This window comes from Scyliorhinus canicula, chromosome 11 (assembly GCF_902713615.1).
Source record: "Scyliorhinus canicula chromosome 11, sScyCan1.1, whole genome shotgun sequence".
Classification (NCBI taxonomy): Eukaryota; Metazoa; Chordata; class Chondrichthyes; order Carcharhiniformes; family Scyliorhinidae; genus Scyliorhinus; species Scyliorhinus canicula.
Genome location: NC_052156.1, coordinates 123,264,448 through 123,280,980, shown reverse-complemented (window position 1 = coordinate 123,280,980; position 16,533 = coordinate 123,264,448). Strand labels below are relative to the sequence as shown.

The 16,533-nt window shown below is 44.1% G+C and overlaps 1 protein-coding gene and 1 non-coding gene across 15 annotated transcripts in view; both read left to right on the top strand.

The window, feature by feature from the left end:
• The window catches only part of LOC119973345 (mucin-2-like), a 186,120-nt gene that overhangs the window by 37,248 nt on the left and 132,339 nt on the right, over positions 1 to 16,533 (top strand). For all 14 annotated transcript variants that reach the window (XM_038811279.1, XM_038811274.1, XM_038811268.1 and 11 more), the window contains exons 21-28: positions 3,414 to 3,552; positions 5,701 to 5,805; positions 7,111 to 7,296; positions 9,900 to 10,139; positions 10,229 to 10,385; positions 14,130 to 14,255; positions 14,539 to 14,680; positions 15,736 to 15,767. In XM_038811279.1, coding sequence (XP_038667207.1) covers positions 3,414 to 3,552; positions 5,701 to 5,805; positions 7,111 to 7,296; positions 9,900 to 10,139; positions 10,229 to 10,385; positions 14,130 to 14,255; positions 14,539 to 14,680; positions 15,736 to 15,767 — 1,127 coding nt within the window. The remainder of the gene's footprint in view (positions 1 to 3,413; positions 3,553 to 5,700; positions 5,806 to 7,110; positions 7,297 to 9,899; positions 10,140 to 10,228; positions 10,386 to 14,129; positions 14,256 to 14,538; positions 14,681 to 15,735; positions 15,768 to 16,533) is intronic.
• Positions 2,244 to 2,346, top strand: LOC119974067. The gene has a single exon (XR_005462454.1). It is a non-coding gene; the product is annotated as a U6 spliceosomal RNA (small nuclear RNA).

The following is a 16,533-nucleotide window of genomic DNA, read 5'->3' as shown; positions in this document are numbered from 1 at the left end:
ACCGATGTCCACATCCCATGGAATTTTTTTTTAAACTTTTTATTTTAAGGAATACTCACATTCCTGTACTCCATTCAGATGGCTCAAATGCCAATGTCAACAATTTAATAGATTTGATTGTGGTTTGCCAATCTTCTTATGATATCAATGAATGGTGAAAATAATTTAAAAAAGCTAGGGAAGCTGAAATGTAACTATGGAGAAATAACTTGAAGTGTGATCATGGGCATGGAGAAAATAAGGTGAGGTAGTATATATATTTGAGCATAAATTTTGAAGAAACCAAAATACTAACTTGAAGAGCAGAATCAAGTGCCTTTACTTGAGAGTAGATAAAGCCCTTCTCACGGGCAATTAAGGACGAGCAACAAAGATTGGCCTTGCCAGTGACATTCCGATCCCGTGACAGAATGAAAAAAGAAGAAAAGATGATAGCAAAGGGATTGTGGAAACATGCCTTACTCCAGGATTAAATATGGAGAGGTACAATCCACAAAATAAAACTAGTGATGGTAGAGGGAGGTGTAGCTTTACATTCTCCAGGTGATTTGTACAGCAAGTGAATTTATACAATAGTCTTTTGAACCTGTTATGTAGTGATGTTTGAAATTAGCAAATTGGAGAGTAAATAAAGCAAATTCTTGTTAAAACGTTTGGTGCTATTAGAAAGATAAGCAAGCTCCATTATATTTATTGAATGCAATAGATCTAGGGGCAGTTGCACTATATTTTATAATTCATCTCATTAACACCAGAGAGCACACACAAGCAGTTGTAACAATTCAGCCAGATCTTAATTGAATCAAGGTGTCAGTGTGAGTTCCCATCTGCAACGATCTGCTCACATATAATAAAACATATTTTTCCCTCTGATCATTCTATTTTATGCATATTAACAACACATGTCAATGGAGCAGCATGGTAGCACAGTGGTCAGCACAGTTGCTTCACAGCTCCAGGGTCCCAGGTTCGATTCCTGGCTTGGGTCATTGTCTATGCGGAGTCTGCTCATTCTCCCCATGTCTATGTGGGTTTTCTCCAGATGCTCCGGTTTCCTCCCACAGCCCAAAGATGTGCAGTTAGGTGGATTGGCCATGCTAAATTGCCCTTCGGTTAGGTGGAGTTACTGGGAAAAGTAGTGGTGTGGGCTTAAGTAGGGTGCTCTTTGCAAGAGCCACTGCAGACTCAATGCGGCGAATGGCCTCCTTCTGCACTGGAAATTCTATTCTATGAAACAAAGATGCACGCAGGTACACCAACTAATTGTCGTGAATCCATGATACACAGTGGAACCAATTGAAGCACACAGCTGAAATACTTTGGTGGGGGGTTATTCAGAAGCCGACGCCAAATCAGGGTGTGCAATCAGGCGGTGAATAGCTCCCAACACTGAAATCGCGGCAGGCGCTTGTTTGATGCTGAATCACGATGCTCCGCCTCTCTGAAAATGGTGGCAATGCAACTCATGCCACGCGTAGTTGCAACATCGTTCACATATCATTAGTGAGCACTGCCGTGATTCTCCGCCTCCGTTGGGTCGAGTTCCCGACAGCGTGGTCCACGTATACTCACACAGATGGTGAAACTGGCATGGTGGCCGCTGAGAGAGAAAAAGGGTGTATGGACAGTGTCCAGCACTGCCAATCTTCGCCAACAGCCTTGCCCCTGGCCGTAGGGCCTCTGCAAGGGCTGGGCGGAGTAATGGGGGGGTGGCCAGGAGGTGGGCCGTGGGGTGAGGGTGGACAGGTATACAACACCATTACCTCAGTCAGCAAGGCAGTCATGTGGCTGCACATGACAGCCCACTTTAAACCTGGTGCCCTGGGTCATATAGGTGAACCCCCAGGGCACCCCACCGGGTGCCCTCTGGCCCCAACCAACCTCATCGGTAGCATAATTGGTGCAGGTGTGGTGTCAATCTTCCTGACGCGAAAGTCCACGGATTCTCTGTTGGCGTCAACACTTCGACTCAGAAATGGAGAGCCCGGCCCATTTTGTCCTCAATCGAAAATGAAAATCGCTTATTGTCACGAGTAGGCTTCAATGAAGTTACTGTGAAAAGCCCCTAGTCACCACATTCCAGCGCCTGTCCGGGGAGGCTGGTACGGGAATCGAACCGTGCTGCTGGCCTGCTTGGTCTGCTTTAAAAGCCAGCGATTTAGCTGAGTGAGCTAAACCAGCCCCTTCCACATATTCCATTCCCTGGTTACATTGCCTTAAATAGACTCAGCAGCATGTCTCATAAGCTCCTGACAGCACATATGCTGAAATTGGAACGATACAGAGAAGGTTGGTTTGGCCCTGTGCAAGGATGAGACGGAAATTTATGACGCGTTCCATACTTTACACTTGCAAAACATTTCTCATAAGCACCAGTGATAAAATAGGCAATCTCCAGACCATTGCAGACATTGCTTTGTGATTATGTTCAGACATCACATCACTCCCTTTATCTCAGGATGTGCCCATTCCCTGCACCATCATGGGGTTTACAGTCCCATACTTGGTAGAAACCAATTTTAACTCAATAGTGTGTTGGCCCTAATTTAGTCTGTGTTGGTTCTGCATGCTGTTTTATGACCTCTTGTTCCCACAATGGTGCCCTTGTCCATATTTTTTACCCTTATGCTGAACCACACCCCTCGAGTTTTAAGAAACCTCTTGCAGCATTGCTCCGGGTTGTTTTTGATTTGTTTCTTGGGGTCCATGTGGGTTGAAATCGTACTTTACACCTTTCAATAAATAAACAGCAGACTAGCGATTATCATGCAAATTTGTTATGACACCTGTTACTAATGTTGCACAGCATAAAGTGATTCGCTTTGACAATTAAGCTCTTAGCCATTTATTTATAAATTGAAAAAGAATCAAACTTTCTGTTTGTTTTGTTATGTCTGTCATCATTTGGCCAATGCAGTCCTGGAAAAACAAGCAACGCTTAAAAACATACATATTAGGCCAAATGTCATTGTGCAGCAGATTGGATATTTGACACTTGGGATTCAAAATAATGGGATTTTCAAAATATAGAACTTTGGAATGAAGCAGTCTTCAGAATCAGAGTTGTCATCAGCCAACAGTCAGGTTCAATAGCCAAGGCTAAGATAGCAGTGTTCCTTACAGAGTATCTTTCTTGCAGCTGATTTTATATCACAGTTGAAGCTTAAGCAGCGCCTTTATCAGGAAACTATTAAATATGAAAACAATTTAACTTGCAAGTAGAGTTTAAAATGATGTCGCTCATGAATAACGTGGCCATGCCTCACTTTACAACAACCACCGCAGCTTGTATTTACATGCACCTTTAACATCACAAGATGCTTCACGAGCGAGTTATTCAACAAAATGTGCCCTCTGTATCCACGGTCTGAATGGCATTATAGAACAACATTGATTTCTCTATTATATTACAGCACTTGCAGAGCAGGAAAATGGCATTGCACCACCAATCCATGTCCAAAGACCTGTCAGGTTCATGGAGATGGTCAATATGTAACCTTCGATGGAAAGAGATTCATGTTTGATGGCAACTGCGAATATACTTTTGCTGAGGTAACTGAACAAGAATGAATGGCGACCTTAATTGATGTTCTTGGTGTTAGCTATGTCCGTTAAAGCTGTATTTACATATTCTAAAATAGCTTGCACAGGATTTGCCTATGGACTCCCAAGTCTTACAAACAGTAATAAATTGTAAGTGCATGCAGATACCCCTATGCTTCAAATACTAGTGGCAACAGATTTGATTCCCGTACCAGCCTCCCCGGATAAGGGCCGGAATGTGGCGACTAGGGGCTTTTCACAGTAACTTCACTGAAGCCTACTCGTGACAATAAGCGATTTTAATTTCATTTATTCCTTTTTATTTCTTTAAATGATTCAATTTCTTGGTTATATTTTCTCATGACGCAGAATGGTTGCCCTCTTTTCCTTTTTTGCATTTGAGATGTTGGAGAGGAGATTGAACTGAAAAGGAAGTTAGCAAGATATCCCGGGCGCGATTCTCCGCACCCGCGAGAAATCGTGAGGCTAGCGTCAAAAACGGGCGGGTTTGACGCCAGCCTCCGCCCCCCCCCCCGACCGGGAACCGATTCTGCTCCCCGGTCGGGGCTAGCATCGCGCGGCCGTGAACTCCGGCATCGCGGGCTTAACGAATTTCGTTAAGCCCGCTAGCCAGAGTTAGCGACGGCTGACACGTCAGATGACATCAGCCACGCATGCGCGGATTGGACGACTCCAACCCGTGTATGCGCGGATGACGTCATCACGCATTTGCGTGAAACCCGCGCATGCGCGGGCCGGTATGCCCCTCAGCCGCCCTGCGAATGGATACAGCGGGGCGGCGGAAGGATAAAGAGTGCGCGGGGTAAGTACCCGCTGCCCACGATCGGTGCCCACCGATCGCAGGCCCATGGCACCCTTGGCACGGCCATGGTACCGCCGTGCCAATCGGTGCCATTGTTCCCCAGATTGGGACTTTACGGCCGTTTTTATGAACGGTCAGACCAGGTGTGATTTACGTTCATAAAAACGGTCGTAAAGGCCTTGGAAATCGGCCCATCGGCCAGGGGTGAATCGCTGCTTGCCGTAAAAAAACGGCGGGCAGCGATTCGTGTCGGGAGGCGGGCGTGGGGGGGGGGGGGGAGAATAGCGGGAGGGGGCCGGACCAGCATGGCCGTAAAAATTTACGCCGCCCGCTATTCTCCGCCCCGTCGTGAGTGCGGAGAATTCCGCCCCCCATTTATTTGTGCCAGTTCTTTGCCAATCAAAACTAAATGACAGTTATGTAGCATGGAATCGAATGAATTTGGATTGTGATAAAAGAGGTCTTTATTTGAGTTTAATTGCTCCTATATTTTCCCTAAAACATTAATCCCGCCCTTCACTCTTTCTTTCGTTATCATCTATTTCCCTTCCTAATATCGTCATCCATTTAATTACTCTCACATTGCCACTGATTTTCCTTAACATCTCCCCTTCATTTTCTACTGTTTCTCTTCTCCTCATTGCAGTCCACTGCTCACGCTTTCACTGCCATCCACTCCATCCCCTCCGCCCCATCCACTTCCTCCTTCCATCCTCTTTGCCAGCTGATATGCTCACCTCCTCTCATTGTATTCTACCCTCCCCCCTCCAATTTTCTTCCATTACCACGTTATGTATTCGTCCTCATCTGTTTTACCCTGACCAATTCTACTTTGGGTCAGTAGTAAGTGGGTCTAACTCCTCCTCCTTGTTCAGTGATTCCAGTGACTGGAATTACTATCTGTCTTGATGATAGCTGAGAATTTCTGTTTCCAAAAGCGCTATGAATCCAGACTATTAGGGCACGTAGCATTACGAAGAGGAAGAGGAGGACCCTATACACACTGCAGCCCCCCACTCCTCCTCCTCTTCATCAGTAAATGTAACCATGGAAACCATCAACTCATCTCAAAACCATTCTGTCTCAAGCTGTGGGAAACGAATAGTGTCAGGCAGCAGTGCCTTTATCGGCCTTCATTGCCGATTCCAAATGATGTGCTCAGTTTTGACTGCCTCCAATGTTTGAAACATTAAGAAGCTGACAAAAAAAATGGAAAAAAAAGTAACCGTTCACATCAAAAGCCGAAGGTTTGCTTGCACAGTGCCTGCTAGGGGGATGAAAGCATTTTATTGTTCTGCCATTTCTTAGATTTTAACTTTTATTTTTCTCTTTAGGATTATTGCAATCAAGGAAATGGGACTTTCCAAATATTAACAGAAAGTGTTCCGTGTTGCGAAAATGGTGTGACGTGCTCAAGGAATATCAAAATTTTACTTGCGGTCAGTATTTTAAAAAATATTGATTTTTGAACCACTGACACTGCCACGTACAAAACCTGCATATCCATAGAGTATGGGTAGCAGATCTACCTGGAGGTCCATACAGTACAAAGCTTTTCAGTTGGCTTAAATGTTAGAGAAGCAGAAGAACAACTTGCTTCACCTGGTCACTCACTATTATTTTTCGTGCCACTCACTTAGTCTGTCTAAATTCTCTAGAAGTCTCTTTGCATCCTCCTCACAATTCATTCCCACCTAATTTTGTGTCATCAGCAAGCTTTGAAATATTACATTAGGTACCCACATCCAAATCATTGTTTTTAAAAAAAAATTTAGATTACCCAATTAGTTTTTCCAATTAAGGGGCAATTTAGCGTGGCCAATCCATCTACTCTGCACATTTTTGGGTTGTGGGGGCGAAACCCACGCAGACACGGGGAGAATGTGCAAACTCCACACGGACAGTGATCCAGAGCCGGGATCGAACCTGGGACCTCAGCGCCGTGAGGCGGTTGTGCTAACCACTAGGCCACAGTGCTGCCCTTCCAAATCATTGTTAAGGAATAGCTGAATATTACATTAGGTACCCACATCCATATCACTGTTAAGGAATAGCTGGGGCTTAAGCACTGATTGATCCTTGTGGTACCCCACTTGTCACAGCCTGCCAAATTAAGAATGACCAGTTTATTTCTACCCTCAGCTTTCTGTCCGTTAACCACTTCTTAATCCATGTCACTATATTGCTCCCCAATTCCATTCGATCTAATTTTGTTTATTAACCTCTAGTGTGGGACATTATCAAAATCCTTCTTAAAATCCAAATACATCACATCCACTAGTTCTCCCTTATCCATTCTGCCAGCTAGATCCTCATGCTACCGAGGTTCAAGGACAGTTCTCCCTACTTGGCCACAATTTCTCCATCTCTCTGTTGTCAACTTGTTGCATGGTCTGGACTTTGAAAATAGGTAAAATCGCAACATGTCGATGTACTGTTTTGAAATCAGATTAATTTAATCTGAATGCAAATTTAAAAATAGCTTCATAGAAATGAAAGACATCATTGAGGCTGAGAAGAGAAGAAGTGGCAGGGGAAAAAGCTGAAAATAAATGGAAATGTACAGAATGAATTCGACACTGAGATGGAGAGAAATGTATCATTGCAGGGGAAGGCAGTTTTTATATATGTATCAATAAACATCATCGCAGCAGATGAGCCAGCATTATATTTTTAAAATGCCTGTTTGCAATGCCTAACTGAAATCATGCTACAAACATGACTAGAACACTGCTTCATTTTAGGGTAAGGAATTGATTCTGAAGGATGGCAGAGTGGTTCGGGCTGATAAATCTCAAACACAGTGCACAGATAATTCCTATTCACTTCACACCGTTGGCCTCTATCTAATCCTTACATTTTCCAATGGGATCACTGTGATATGGGACAAGCGCACAAGAGTGTCAATCACACTGGATCCAAGATGGAAGGTAGGTGTGATTTGAAGAACAGATATTGATGTTTGTATTAATTGACTAAAGTAGGTAACAACAAGTAAATATGAATTAACCATATTTGGAAGTGAGGATTTAATAACTTGGAGAAATAAATAGATGTTGCATTCCACATTATTATGTAGAATCATAAATGGTTTAATACCTTTGCTCAAGTAATAGACATAAACATTTCATTAGAAAGTTTATAAGCTTCCATATATTAATATGAAGGTGAAAATCTGCTGGGTGCGTGCATGTGTTATTGTGCAGTTAACTGTTAAATTTACTTTTAGCTTATTTAAAAAAAAATGTTTTTTAATTGAGTTTTTGAACAAAATATATTTACAGTTATGTACACAGAATAAGAAATATATGTATATACGTATACACATATATAGAAGAGAAGGGCACACCCAAACATACCAAAAAAAAAGTAATAATAAAAAATAAAATAAAATAGAATAACTGTTGGGGTATCGTGCACCAGCTCAACAGCAGCAACTCTCTACAACTGGCAAAATTATTTACAGCACATAACTGTTTGGGGGGGGGGGGAGGGGGGGTACTTTTATCTTATATTGGCTTGCTGTGTAATATATTGAAAAAAGTTGCAAGAGTCCCCCACTATCAATATCCTGACCAGAAACTGAACTGAACTAGCCATATAAATACTGTGGCTACAACAGCCCTACAGGGTGGGGGGGGGGGGGGGGGGGGGGGGGGCAGACTTGTGCAGGCCCGCCATGTCAACCCCTGGACCGCGTGTTCCCGTGAGAGGGCCTACCCTAGCCTCTGCCACAACAACCACCCATTACTCCCACTGCGGAGGCTTCTGGCAGTACGGCTGAAGGCTATTGCTAATAGAGAATTGGGACCATGGTTCTGTGGGCACTTCACACATCCAAAGTGGATCCCCGTGTGCGGGTGTGCCATGTAGCATGTGGGGCTCATTGCCTAACATACCAATCACACCTTGATGCACGGACACTGCCTGAACACTGTGGGAGGCAGTACCACAGATGCAACGGCCAACTTTCGATTACCTAGGAGATGGGCTCCAGCCTAAGCACTTGTCCGCGGTCAGATGTGTGTAGGCAGGATGTATTGGTGGGTACAGGGGCCTTACCGTAAAGCACCTATATATACACAATATATACATCAGTGGTGACTACCACAGTCCTTTCCTCGAAGGAATTTTGGACCTGAATATCTGGGGTGCTCCCTCCCATCCTCTGGCACTCCCAATGATTATGGGCTGCTTTATCCATGGGGACACAAAAAAGACTTGGTGATATGCTTGCAGTTTTGTCATTGATAACAATTTATAATGATTATTGAGTCAATTAAATTAACAGGTAATTGTAGTTATGGGGCGGGGCGTGTTCGTAGTTGGTGGCATGTGGGTGCAAGACTCCTGGCCAAAGGGGACAATATATGTGTGAGGGTTTTGTGGAGGGTGAGTGGTAAGGGAGATTGAAACCGTTGGGCTGTTGTTGGCCTCTAGGTGATTGGGGACAGATGTGATGAGTGAGGAACGGGAGTAATGCCAGGGACACAGAGGTGGTTACTCACCGAGCTGCTCTAAGGAGGTAGTTTATCTTCTTACAGCATTGCTCGCCAGTCCGCCTGGTGAGTCTAACAGCACTGAAAGCCGCTACCACCTCATTCTAGGCCTTGCTCAAAATGGCGGGCTTGAATGGAGGGTGCCCCTCCTCTCCTCAATAGCGTCCAGCATCTGGTTAATCTCTGACTTCAGGAACCCTGAACCCATCTCCTTGGCTGGAATGAGGGTCCGTGGTGAGGGGAGCGCTTAAAAGCTGCTTTATCTTGTCAGGCTCTGAACGAGAACCCTGATCTCAGCGAATCAGATGCCAGCAGGGCTGGGAATCATGTGGGCTGCATGTGGGCTGCGAGCTGGCTCATTTGCATGACCTGAATTACTCCTGGCCGTGGCTTTGAGCGGGTACACGCCATTCCCATAATTCTACAATGGCGCCAGCACTTAGTATCCAGACTGGGGGACCTAGCCCTTGGCCTCCAACTGTAAATTCAATGTGACACAGCTGACCCTCCCAGAGAAATGGAAGAGAACTCAACCTCCAATGTTCCCTTTTTGGCTGGGGGGGGGGGGGGGGGTGTGGTCAGTGGGGTTAGTACATAAGAACTAGGAGCAGGAGTAGGCCATCTGGCCCCTCGAGCTATGCTCCACCATTCAATGAGATCATGGCTGATCTTTTGTGGACTCAGCTCCACTATCCGGCCCGAACACCATAACCCTTAATCTTTTTTTCTTCAAAAAACTATCTATCTTTACCTTAAAAACATTTAATGAAGGAGCCTCAACTGCTTCACTGGGCAAGGAATTCCATAGATTCACAACCCTTTGGGTGAAGAAGTTCCTCCTAAACTCAGTCCTAAATCTACTTCCCCTTATTTTGAGGCTATGCCCCCTAGTTCTGCTTTCACCCGCCAGTGGAAACAACCTGCCCGCATCTATCTGACAGTTTCCTGACAGTTAGAGCCAGAGAGCAGAACTCCCATCTGGAGTTTCAGGCCCAAGATTGTTTAATAATGTATGGCTGCATTTTCTATTGCAGAACAGAGTTTGTGGTCTGTGTGGAAATTTCAATGATGATGTTGCAGACGATCTAACAACAAAAGGCAATTCTCTGGTGACGAGCGCCGTAAGGTTTGGAAGCAGCTGGAGATCATCGCCATCTTGTTCTGATACGATGAATCAAACATTCCCCTGTGATAGAAACCCATACTGTTTATCATGGGCTCAAAGGAAGTGCAGTATCATCAAGGATGTAGCATTTCAAAAATGCCATAAAAAGGTGAGGTAGCCTTTTTTAAAAAAACAATTAATCTTCAATCAAGCTGCTGTAAAGCCCAGGTTCTAATTTTGGGGTGATATTTTTACCAGGTTGACCCAACTCCATTCTATGATGCCTGTATCCAAGAAGCTTGTGCCTGTGACATGGAAGGGAAATATCTGGGTTTCTGTACCGCTGTAGCAGTGTATGCAGAAACCTGTAGCAAAGTCGGTGTTTGTGTTGACTGGAGAACCCCAGACTTGTGTCGTAAGTATTAAGAGCAACTTGTGTAATTGTTAACTATTTATAATGATTATTGAATCAATTAAATTAACAGGTAATTGTGGTTATGTAATGTTCATTACATTATGTTCCAGAACATTCCCAAGGATTCACATTAATATGTGGAGTCACATAGACATTTGTTTTAAGTTGTACTTCATTTTACATTAACCTATCACACGTTCCATCCTTCTTAAAGAGAGTATGCTTCAAATAATAACAAAATCTTTATTGTCACAAGTCGGCTTACATCAACACTGCAATGAGGTTACTGTGAAAAGCCCCTAGTCGCCACATTCCGGTGCATATTCTGGTACACAGAGGGAGAATTCAGAATGTCCGAATTACCTAACAGCACGTTTTGTGGGAGGAAACCGGAGCACCCAGAGGAAACCCATGCAGACATAGGGAAAACGTGCAGACTCCACACAGATAGTGACCCAAGCCGGGAATTGAACTAGGGATCCTGGAGCTGTGAAGCAACAGTGCTAACCACAGTGCTACCAAAGAATGTGCTGTTCAGTAATTTGGAAAATCTGAATTCTCCCTCTGTCTATCCGAACATGCGCTGGAATGTGGTGACTAGAGGCTTTTCACAGTAACTTAATTGCAGTGTTAATGTAAGCCTACTCAGGACAACAAAGAGTATTATTAAATATCAGATCTGCTTGGACATTCTCTCAGGTGCTGGATCTGCAATGTATCTTTCCTGCTCAATGTCTAGAAATGCCGTTGTGTTATCCAGTGTTGTAAAATTGAAGCCCCCTTGTTATCAAGTAGGCCATTTGACCCACCAAGTCTGCACAGACCCTCCAAAAGAGCAATCTACCTCGTCCCAGTTCCCTGCCTTTTCTCCATAACCCCGCACAATGATCATGGCCAGTGCACTTAACCTGGACACTAAGGGGCAACTTAGCATAGCCGATCCACATAACGGACACATCTTTGGGGTGGGAGGAAACCAAAGCACCCGGAGGAAAACCACGCAGATGAGCCAAGAACATGCAGACTCCACACAGTCACCCAAGGCCGGAATCGAACCCGGGTCCCTGATGCTGTGAGGCAGCAGTGCTAACCACTGTGCCGCCTTTATTTGAGTAGATAATGAAAACTCTGAGAATTGGAATTAATCACACTGTGGTGAGATGATCCTACACCTCCCCATCCTTTGTCCTTCCTTCTTCCTGTCATCTCTTGATGCTCCCAATGTCCCACTCTCACAGCCCATTGCCTTTCTGTCTGATTCTCATTGGTGTACTTCCCTAGATAACAACTCCTTTACTGGAGTTGCCAACATTGACATGAGCAGTGGCTTTCATCTCTTTAAAGAGTTTTTTTAACTTAGGCAATTAAGTTGGACCACTATATCCACTATCAGAACCATTCTGTAAGTTCCATCCAACAGTTCCCGTTCCCTAGGATTCCCTCACCCAATGCTTCCATACCCAGTGATGCCTCTCTCCCGCATACCCAAGTTCCATCACCAGTATCCCAGTGCTTGCCACCCTGAGATCGCCCATCACCATTTCCATATTACCGCTAACTAGAACCTCAAACTCTGGAACCTTCCCTTCCATGAAACCCACACACACTCCTTTCATTCCAAGCCTCAATATTCCTTCTCCCATAAATGTACGCAAATAACCAATCTTTTTTTTCACCATCTTCCTGTAAACCTTCATATTAAAAAAGACAACAAGGAATAAATAAGTCTAGAACTAAACCGTGATTTAATTATCAAGGAAATTGCCAGGAAAACGTAAATATAATTATGTAATTATCAAATAACATAATTTGAACGTGAAAATACTGCTCAGTCTGCCAAACAGAAACACAAATTAAGCTATCAGTTACACTGAATCAGTGACCTTCAAAGTATATTGCATATCTTGTCGCATAAAACATTGGCCTGAATTTTGTACTGAGTGGAGAATGAACAGAGTGAGCTGATCATCACATTTACACCTTTTCACAGATGTTCTATGGATTTAGACATTGCAAATTGCAATATTTAGAGAGCCACATTAGTGCAGTGCTCTCCACGTGAAGGGACCTTCATATGCACAACATTGTGTCAGGATAACCAATTCGATTAAATATGCCTCACTGAGACATACAGGGCAGCGGTTTTCTCCGAGCCTCTGTGCTGAAATCGTGATCGGTGCAGGGGGCGGAGAATGAGCGTTGACGCCGGAAACCGGCGCAATGCCGCTCCCGTGATTCTCCGATCTACGCGGTGCGGGTAGGGGGCCATTGACGGAGACCCCCGTGGCGATTCTCCAAGTGTAACCGGCCGAGTTCAACAGTTGTCTCTCATGGTCCCACCCATCGGGAACGCGGTGTGGCGGCTGCGCACTCAGTCTGCGGCTGCCCTGGTGGGGGGGGGGGGGGGGGGGGGGGTGGATCCTTCACCTGAGGGGCCTCACAGATGGCCAGGCTATCGATCGGGGGCCAACAATCTGCGGGTGCGCGTGATCTCGGGGGGGGGGTATCTTTTTGGTGCACGGTGTGGGACTGCCATGATGCGCGGGGCAGCCGCTGCAGGCTGTCGGCATACGCATGCGCGGATCCCTGACCAGACGTGCAGGGCCCCGAATTGGAAGCCGGAGCTGCGAGGACTACACGGGGCCCTGATAGCCCCCTTCAGGTAGGAGAATCACTCTAGACTTTCTTCAGGAAAGTCCAGAGTGATTCACCCGCATTTTCACGCTGGAGTGGGACATAGCCGCATTATTGGAGAATCCCGCCGATAGAGTCTAAACCAGAAACTGCAAATCACAATATCTAATTCAAAGTCAAATTGTACATAAAGCAAAATGAAGAGGGGGGCAGAAAATGGGATTAAGAAAGAGTGCTAAAAGAAAAAGTTAGAAGTTAAAAGTAAAAAAGGTTTTTAAATGTCTCTAACAACAATTAAATTCTGATAGAATGAGAGTGCAGTAAAAGTTCATTTTCAATCTCGGAGAGGCTTTTTGACAGTAGTAAAAATTTATTTGCACTGAAATGGCTAATCCCTATTTAATTCTGGTGAATTTAGTGGATAACTAATGAACAAGTGCCAAAACTTCATGTCCTTTGTGCACCTGCCTCTCAGAAAAATGCTGTTTGACCAAAGTTTCTGAAGTAGTCGGGTAATTTCTAATTTCCAAATTCATTGCACATGTGTGTATGCCGAAAGCTGTTGTCCAATTTAAAATTTAATAATAGCAAGCACTGATTGTTCTTATTACAAAAGTCAAACCAGTTCTGCCTTCAATTGGGCAGCACGGTAGCATAATGGTTAGCACAGTTGCTTCACAGCTCCAGGATCCCAGGTTCTATTCCCGGCTTGGGCCACTGTCTGTGTGGAGTCTGCATGTTCTCCCCGTGTCTGCATGGGTTTCCTCCGGGTGCTCCGATTTCTTCCCACAGTCCAAAGATGTGCAGGTTAGGTTGATTGGCCATGATAACTTGCCATTAGTGTCCAAAAAGGTTAAGTGGAGTTGCTGGGTTACTGGGATAGGGTGGAGGTGTGGGCTTGGGTAGGGTGCTCTTTCCAAGGGCCGGTGCAGACTCGATGGGACGAATGGCCTCTTTCTGCACTGTAAATTCTGTGAAACTATGAAAACTATGAACTTGTCATTAACAACACCAGAGGAAACACAATAATTGTGTACAAATGGCATAGATTGATAAAACTTCAAACAAATCGTTGATGATTATGGATAACTATTTTCATTTTCATTGCAGCCGTGTACTGTGATTATTATAACACTCCTGGTGAATGCAGCTGGCATTATCGACCATGTGGAACATTAACAACAAAGACATGCTCGGACCATTACATTGGAAAGAAGTTCTCTGCAATACTTGAAGGTTCAATATTGCTTTTGTTTTCTTTATTGATTTTTTTATGCACGCTAAGATTAATTTGTAAATGATGATCGTGCCAACTTGGGTTGATAAATGTGAAAAGTGTTTGATAATTTATGTGACAAAACTGCGCATTTAAACAAGAGGCTTAATGACTCGTGGGATTTGAGAAGTTGTCATTCTTAATACTCACTGAAAAATCTAAGACCAAATATGATGAAATGCCTTCATGCAATGTTCTAACAAATGATGATGTGCTCATATCATCACTTTCTATTAAATATAGGTTGTTATGCAAAATGTCCAGAGAATGCTCCGTACCTGGATGAAAACAGGATGAAATGCGTGAACGTATCTGAATGTACTTGTTATTATAATGGGAAAATACTACACCCAGGAAAAAGAACGAAGAATGACTGTGAAGAATGGTATTTATGAAAATGCATTGAATTTTAGCAGTGAATGAAAATGTTTGGACTGGAATTCTCCAGCTGTTCGGAATCTCTTTTTCCGCTAGCAGTTTGCAGCGCAATCTCACCCATAGGTTTCCCGGTAGCCTGGGGTGGCGTCAATGGCAAATCCCATTGGCAAATGGCCAGCGAACGTTGCCCCACCAGAGAATCCCGCCCTTGATCTCATTTATTTATTTTTTCAATTGAAACAATAATCTGAAATGATTAGAAGGGAATGTTTATTTAAATGTACAATTAGATGATGTTACTGTAAGTAATTACCTAGTACTTGGAGATCTGAAATTCAATTCAACTCAGAAGAGATAGCTGACTCTTTCAGAGGTTCTTTAGCTGGAGGTGAGCCACCTTGTTGGTGTCGAGTGGGAGTCACATTTCTCTGTGAAAAGCCGCAGGTGTTAGAAAGGGGACAAAGGTCATTGGGGTTTGAAATGCCAATGATGTACATTTTTCCTTTGAAGGTTTGATATACTAGCATTTTGACATGTCAGTTTGATGTAAGAGATTTAAAGCCTCTTCTTACGATAAGAACCAAGATAACAAAAATATAACCGAAATATCTGCTGAAGAAATATTTCTGTGGTAATTATCATATCATAGAATTTACAGTGCAGAAGGAAGCCATTCGGCCCACGAGTCTACACCGGCTCTTGGAAAGAGCACCCTACCCAAGGTCAACACCTCCACCCTATCCCATAACCCAGTAACCCCACCCAACACTAAGGTCAATTTTGTACACTGAGGGCAATTTATCATGGCAATCCACCTAACCTGCACATCTTTGGACTGTGGGAGGAAACCGGAGCACCCGGAGGAAACCCACGCACAGATGGGGAGGATGTGCAGACTCCGCACAGGCAGTGACCCAAGTAGGAATCGAACCTGGGACCCTGGAGCTGTGAAGCAATTGTGCTATCCACAATGCTACTGTGCTGCCCTTAGTAGGTGCAACAGCAAGAACTTGAATATCCAGTTGTCTCCATGTTCTAAATCTATTTTCCAATCTTTTCTAGTGAATGCAAGGATGGGAAAGTCACATGTATAGGTTAGTAAATATTGAAGTATTTACTGTGTAATAAAATGAGTAGGTATTACGCTGCACTTGTTACATTTCTACACAACGATGCTGCTAAATGGTTTTCTGCAGTGTTTAAAGGATTATTGGTCTGGAAGACCTGTGGGCTAATGACCTCTGATGTCAGAGGAGGTCAGCTATTTAAAATGTCCCCTAAAGTGTTTCAGGGTCAGGATAATACTTGGCTAGGCAGGGGGCATAGGGAGGAGGAAATTGGTCTACGCAGTGGCCATTTTCTGTACCATCCTGAAGAGCAGCCAGACATTTTGAATTATTATGGCGCCTAGCTGGCCATACTTAAATGGAGGTCCCTCAAGGCTTCCAAGAAAAAACAAAACAGTCATTTAAATTGACCTATATGTGGAGTTGAGCGGTGGGGGGCACGGTTGGGGGGGTATGGAGGGGTGTGTGGGGGGGGGGGGGGGGGGGGGGGGAGCATGAGTGCTCAGCCCAGCTCCATCGTTGTGGGTCATTAGCAACCAATGTTTCAGATTTTCAGAGACTTTATGAATTGTACAGAAAGTTAATCTTAACTTTTGATTTTCAAAAGACAAAGAAGTCCCTCCTGTGTTACAAATTGGGTGTTATCAGATCATTGGTTGTACCCAGCGTTCAACATTTAATTCCATTAATGGCAAGGGAGCTGAATATCAAGGGCTGGGTACGATTGTTTTGTGCTACTGCCCAAAATTAATTTCTACATGCAGGATTGTAACTTATATATCATTTATGTTCT